This window comes from Gekko japonicus, unplaced genomic scaffold (assembly GCF_001447785.1).
Source record: "Gekko japonicus isolate JY-2015 unplaced genomic scaffold, Gekko_japonicus_V1.1 scaffold76, whole genome shotgun sequence".
NCBI lineage: Eukaryota > Metazoa > Chordata > Lepidosauria > Squamata > Gekkonidae > Gekko > Gekko japonicus.
In genome coordinates this window covers 1477280-1484332 of record NW_015166420.1, presented here as the reverse complement: position 1 = coordinate 1484332, position 7053 = coordinate 1477280, and the positions used below count along the sequence as shown (strand labels likewise).

General features: G+C 47.5%; 1 protein-coding gene across 1 annotated transcript in view; it reads left to right on the top strand.

Moving 5' to 3' along the window:
- Positions 1 to 7053, top strand: part of LOC107110833 (chromosome unknown open reading frame, human C1orf159) — a 45445-nt gene that overhangs the window by 13446 nt on the left and 24946 nt on the right. Inside the window, exons 2-3 of the mRNA XM_015411660.1 lie at positions 4494 to 4571; positions 5176 to 5266. Of these exons, the coding sequence (XP_015267146.1) occupies positions 4494 to 4571; positions 5176 to 5266 (169 nt within the window). The remainder of the gene's footprint in view (positions 1 to 4493; positions 4572 to 5175; positions 5267 to 7053) is intronic.

Here is a 7053-nt window from a genome sequence, read left to right as displayed (position 1 = left end):
GTTAATTTCTAGGAAGACAGACACTTTTGGATGAATCATTAAGAAGCCTGTTCCAACAAGCCTCTTCAAGATACTGATGGCGGCTCGCACAAAGCAGCCGCGATGATGATGGACGGGCCAGCAAATCACTGCAAACAGAGCTCTCTGTTCTCTTCTCCATCTTTGAAGAAAGCATCCATGTTCCAGAGGACAGGCGGGAAGCTAAAGTTTATTCTGCAGTTGATATAATTAGACACTCTGTCATGGAAAGCAGATACTGTTTTTGAATTAGTCAAATCAGGCATGAGCCATTTGCCAATTTAGCGCCGCTCCCGAATGATTGTTAGTGTGACGCGTCTGAGTGTTTAAACCTACCTGTTCCTTCCCCACCATCAGTCAAAGACTTGGCCTTTCGACACTTGTTCATATCCTCGGTCAAGGTTAGTTGGGTTTCTTTTGGCTCGTCCCACCTCTGGAGCTTGGGGGCAGGCTGCGGAACGTCTAAAACATAGTCTCAGAAGAACAAAGTGGCAGAAGTCCAGTGGCACCTTCAACACCAACAAAGTTGTGTTCAAGGTATAAGTTTCCATGTGCATGCACACTTCCTCGGATACAATGAAATGGAAATGACCAGTCCATACATATAGATTGAGGGTGAGAGCAGTAAATTAAGCATACAGCATATATACCTATATGTATGGACTGATAATTTTTATGTCATTGTATCCGGGGAAGTGTGTGTGCACACGAAAGTTTATACCTTGAATATAACTTTGTGGGTATCAAAGGTGCCCCTGGACTCAGACTTTGTTCTGCTGCTTCAGACCAACTCGGGGTCGGGACCCCACCTGAATCTATAATCTCAGATGGCAGCTGTGCTCTGCAGCAGAACTGCTAGGTTTTGAGTCCAGTAGCACCTTAGAGGCCAAGATTTTTGGGACAGTAGAAAAGAGCAATGGAGCCACGGTGGCTCAGAGGTTGAGCTGCAGACCAGAAGGTCTGTAGTTCGGCACTTCGAGACCTGAGTGCCGCGTGACAGAGTGAGCTCCCGTCTCTGGCCCCAGCTCCTGCCAACCTATCAGCTCGAAAGCAAGAAATTGCAAGTAGATAAATAGGTTCAGTGGGAAGGTAACAGCGTTCCGTGCGCCTCGGTGTCTAGTCATGCCGGCCACGTGACCACCGAAACGTCTTTGGACAGCGCTGGCTCTTCGGCTTGGAAACAGAGATGAGCACCGCACCCCTAGAGTCAGATTCGACTGGCTTTCGAGCAAGGGAAACCTTTACCTTGACTTAGAAAAAAGCAAGAGTCCAGTAGCACCTTAAAGATTTTGTGGCAGCTTTTGTGAGTCCCTGCTCACTTCAGATTTGGGGGGGGGTATAAGCTTTTGCGAGTCAGAGCTTCCGTTGTCAGGTCTCTAGCTGTTCTAATCTAGCTGTTCTAAAACATAAACCACAATTAAATGAACTTTTAAAATTTGTTTTATTCACTTCATTTATACTTCACCTTTCTCCCCAGCGGGGACCCAAGAGGTGGCTTACATAATTCTCCTCTCCTCCATTTGATCCCCCTCTCCATTGAATCCCCGAAACAACAATCCTGTGAGGTAGGTTAGGCTGAGAGTGTGTGACTGGCCCAGTGTCACCCAGCGAGCTTCTGTGACAGAGCAAGGATTCGAACCCGATCCTAGTCGGACACTCTATAACCACTATACCACGCTGGCTGTCAAAATGAAAGCCACCCTATGTTGGCTAACTCAGGCTTTGTCAAATTGCCTTGGCAAGGGAATTCCATGCCCTTCTCATAACTGGGTATCTCCTGAACTGCGGTTGGTTTCCTGAGTATGGGGCACTGAGCCAGACCCAGAGATGGGGGGGGGGGCTATTCCACTTCTCTAGCATTCTTGGCTCCCTTTCTCTAGGGAGTGTTGGATACCATTTTGTCCACACACACCCGTGCTTTGGAAGAATCTCTTTCCTTGGTTCAAAGAAACTGGCCTGGGGGGGGGGGTTGATCCCCCCCCCCCCCCCAAGCTAAGCAACAGCCATCCACATTAGAGTGTCGTGGATAAACCAGACGTTAGTCCCATCATTTTCAGTAGTCGGTTCTTTAAAAATGGATGAAACCGGCACACAAAGTGTCGAGTCCTTAAGGTAGATCGTTGATTTGGATGTGCAGAGTGGCCCGAACCCAAAGCGACGGGTGAAGTAACAGCAGTTTTGCCGCATCAAAGAAAACAGGTCTCTAAAGGGTTTGTGATCAGGAACGGGTGCGTGTATTGGTCTGAGGCATGACTTGTTGAAAGGATGCCAAAAAAGGAACAGCAGCTGGGGGGGGGATTTCTCCCCACCAAGTTTCTCCAGCTCTGTCTTTTAATATGCTTGTATTCTCGTTGATGTGACTCAACTCTTTCGAGGAGTGAGTGGGAAGGCCCAGGGAGTCTTGCTACACTTGTGGGCGGGTGACGGTTGAGGAGCATTTTATTCTCTGGGCTCAGCAAGTTAAATTTAGTGTCGTTTTTGGGAGATAAGAGAATGCTTTGTTCTTCTAAAGCTGCTGGGGGGGGCTTTAATTATCACTTAAGACAGGTGTGTGTCTTCTAATCTCGGATTATCAAAACTCCAATCTGTCCTGCGTTGGTGTGAATTCCTTCTAGTCCCCCTTCCCTTCTTTAGTTTGTTCAGTGCCGCATTTAATACTGCTTGGAGCTACTCAATTTGAGTTTTACTTCATTTATACCCAGGGTGACTTTCCTTCCCACTGGGGACCCAGAGTGGCTTGTAATATTCTCCCCTGCGTCTTCTCAACAACCCTGTGCCAGAGGAAAGACTGAAAATGTGAATTTCATTGGCAGAGGGGGGATTCGAACTTGGGTCTCCCAGAACTTAATCCGAGGCTCTAACCGCTACATCCTCTTTCCCCTGCCCCTGTCTCTCAGTCTAAAATTATATATTTATTATGTAAGGTAGGTAAAGGTTTCCCTTGCTTGAAAGCCAGTCGAATCCGAGCAGTGCTCATCTCCGTTTCCAAGCCGAAGAGCCAGCGCTGTCCGAAGATGTTTCCGTGATCATGTGGCTGGCATGACTAGACGCCAAGGCGCACGGAACACTGTTACCTTCCCACCAAAGTGGTACCTATTTATCTACTTGCAATTTCTTGCTTTCGAACTGCTAGGTTGGCAGGAGCTGGGACCAGAGACGGGAGCTCACTCCGTCATGCGGCACTTGGGTCTTGAACTGCTGAACTACCACTCTTCCGGTCTGCAATTCAGCATTGTAACCACTTGAGCCACCACAGCCCCCTATATATTTATTACAGGCTTTCAAATATGTCCACAAATGTTACTAGCCAACAAACAATTTTACTGGCCCGCCTTGACGTTTAGACCTCGTTGTCACTTATGGCCTGAAAGGGAGTGTGGGAGAGAATCATCTTTTACAAAGCTGGTCTTTCTGCCATTTGACAGGAATTTGGATCCCTGTGTTAATGCTGATGACATTGATACATACTTGTACAGCTTTTCTCCGCTCACAGAGGGTCCTGTGTTCAATCTCTGGTAGCATTGCAATCTCAGGTAGCTGCTGTTGGGACAGACCCGGGCCTGAGGCCCCGGAGAAGCCGGTCAACAGACAGCACTGAGCTGGATGAACTCAGGGTAGCAGATTTGGTTGTTCACCACAACCCTTGCGGGCCTGGGGCTGTGTGGAGTTTTGCATTTGAACCTCCCCTAACAACCTTCGTCCAGCCTCCGCCAAATTTTCTCCGCTTATTTCTAACATCTCCCCTTTTGTAAAGCAACTTTGCAAAAGATTCTGTGAACTTCGGCAGAGAGTAGGAGGGGTTGCCTCAGTGCTGAGTTCTTGTGGCCCTTTCTCACACGCCCAGGGAAATGCCGATCGCCACTCTGGGGTCAGGAAGCAATTTTTCTCCAGGCCAGTTTGGCTGGAGATCCTGGAGGGTTTTTTGCCATCTTCTGGGCATGGAGCAGAGGTCACTGGGTGTGTGTGGGGGGGAAGGTATTTGTGAATTTCCTGCATTGTGCAGGGGGTTGGGCTAATGACCCCGGAGGACCCTTCCAACTCTATGATTCTATGAACTTTCCACGCGATACAGAAGGAATAAGCATGGTTTTTCCTACATGGAAGTGATTCCTGAAAGTATAGTATATTTTTACGACATCTAATAGCAGCCCAGATCTTCCCCTCTCAGCCTTTGTTTCTTTATCCTCTCCATAACCTTCGGAGGCGGGGAGCCTAGGCATGTCCCAGAGGTGACAGTAGCTCATTGAAATCTTTCTCACCAAGTGGTTGGGTTTGCCAAGAGTGGAAGCTGAGGCTGAAAACATACAATTAATAACGTCTAGGGAATCCCTTCTGTCTTCAGCCCCCCCAAGGGGGTTAGTGTGCAGCCAGCCATCGCCTGAGAAAGTGGGGCAGGGATGCTCTAGCTTCAAAAATTAAAAGAGGCATTTTCCCATTTGTCTACGGCGAGTAATCGTTTGTGTTCTTGCGGCCAGGCCCAGAAGCCCATTTGAAGCGCAAGACAGTTGCAAGCCCGTCAACGAAACGGCCAGCCGGAGGAGGGAAAATAGCAAGTAGTTGTTGTCGATGGGCCTCTTTGGACGGATTAAACTTCTGCAGCTCATTCTCCGGAAGACTTGAAAGTGACAAGTTCTTCTTCCATCAGCCTCCGAACCGCCTAAGGGAGAGCAGGGCATGCGGATTGTCTGACAAGCCATCTGTGCCACGCTGGCACACTCTCGCTCGCTCTCCGTCTCCTGTCTCGTATTGATCCCGTATAGCCAAGCGCTGCATCCAGTTGTGTGTGTTTTTTTCGTGCGGAGGTTTATCAGCGACAGTGCCAGGCAGCTACTGTTCCCATTTGCAATCTCATTGATTTCCACCCTTCGAATTCTGGGTGTGGAATATGCTTCAAGCTGACTGATAAGGTCTCCGGGTTTCCTAGCAACCGCACAGGCCTGCCTGAGCGGAAACTCCCCCTGCCGCCAGTCTGGAACGTCTCCCAAATTAGTACCTTTATGAGACAAGGCAAGATGCTTCCTTCCCCACCCACCCCAGCTTGATTCCCAGGCTCCATGTTGGTCGGTATTAAAACGTTTGAGCACCGAAGGAGGTGTGGTAGAAGATTCGTTCTACTACAGCCGAACTCTGAATATTTGTCTTTCTTTCGTTCTTTAGATTTTGCTCGTTCTTGGGCATGGCCACACCGTGTGTCATCCTTCTAACTATACTTGGAGCAGAAGTAGCTGGCAAGTCCTCTGAAAGTTTGGTATGTATCGTGCATCCCGGTTTGCCCGATTTCAATCAATTAGAGGGAGTAACTCATCCGTTTTTGTATAACAAACGTTGAGTCCAGTAGCACCTTTAAGACCAGCAAAGTTTTTTTCAAGGTATTAAAGGTGCCACTGGACTCGAACTTTGCTCTGCTGCTTCAGACCAACACAGGTACCTGCCTAAATCTGTTTGTATATAGTTAGGGTTACCATCTCGCCAGAAAAAAAAAACCCTGTCTTGGGCCTTTGGTCTACAGGATCCAGCCAGAAGGATCTTCCATGATCCCTTGCTGTCTGGAGAGGCGCGTACTGCTACCGAAGCAATGGCTACAGAGGCCAGTTCCCAAGTCAGCAGCCCTAAATACACTGAATCCAGTTGCGCCTCCAGAATATTATTTTTCAGTTGGATTTAAAAACAACAACATTAAAATGGACAACGTCAACCAGGCACACACAACATCATCGTCTCTCGAAATTAAATGAGACATGCACAAAATGTTCAAAAGCGCGAAGCTACCATTAACATTTATTTCTGCGAAGGATGCCACTAATAAAAGGAGCAATGCACGAGGGAAAAAGGGGGAGAGCATCCTCCGAAAAGCCAAAACGACCACAGAGGAAAGGACCCCAGTAAAAATAAAGGACCCTTCTAAAGAATAAGCAAAGAAATAGACACAGAAAGACATAATGCTGAACAATAGACATCGGCATAACAGAGCAGTAAGTGTATTGTAGAACAAATTAATTGCAGAACAAATTATCACAGCCTACTGAACACTGGATAGGAATATAACTAATATAATTGATGAGTGCCCCTTCAGTAACAAGTAACTCCTTCAGATATCCATGCTCGGTGATTAACCGTTCTTCCATGTGAAGAGGGTACTTGTAACAACGCAATTCAGGCATGTAATCAAGCTGGTCTGGATGAAAGGCATCCATCCTGCAGTCTTCCTTTACGAAAAACGATAAGGTAATACAGGAGGCTTTAACATCTTAAAACGGTTTCTTGACACGTTCTTCCATACTTGGTAAGTTCTGTTGTTTTCCAGCAGTGAACTAAAGGCACACCAGTGAACTAAAGGCCTCAGCAACTGGTACAAGCTGGCAGGGCAGTGAATTTCTGAAAGAGTACTTTTCCTAAAAAGACTTATTTTGAAGGAAATGCCGTCGTGCAAGAGTAAAATCAGCTTCGATAATCACATTTCCCTTCTTCTGCATTCTGCAATAGTTTAGATAAAGGTAAAGGTTTCCCTTGCTCGAAAGCCAGTCGAAGAGCCAGCGCTGTCCAAGAACATTTCCGTGGTCATGTGGCCGGCATGACTAGACACCGAGGCACACGGAACGCTGTAACTTTCCCACCAAAGCGGTTCCTATTTATCTACTTGCAGTTTCTTGCTTTTGAACTGCTAGGTTGGCAGGAGCTGGGGCCAGAGACGGGAGCTCACTCCGTCATGTGGCACTCGGGTCTCAAACTGCTGATCTACCGACCTTCCGGTCTGCAGTTCAGTGTCTTAACCACTTGAGCCACGGCAGGTCCCTCCTCTGCAATGGTTTACTTGATCCTAATTATGTACTGAAGAGACGAAATTTGCCTTCAGAGCAACTCCCCCCCCCCACACACACAAACATCCCTTAAATAGTTCCTCTGCTCTTGATTTTGTTGTTGTTGTTGTTGTTCTCCCTCCTTTTTGGCAGATGGATGAAGCCCGCCCTGATTGTTACAGGTCTGATTTACTAAACTGCTCAAGGCTTGAATGATATGCTGTCTTCCCACCAGCCT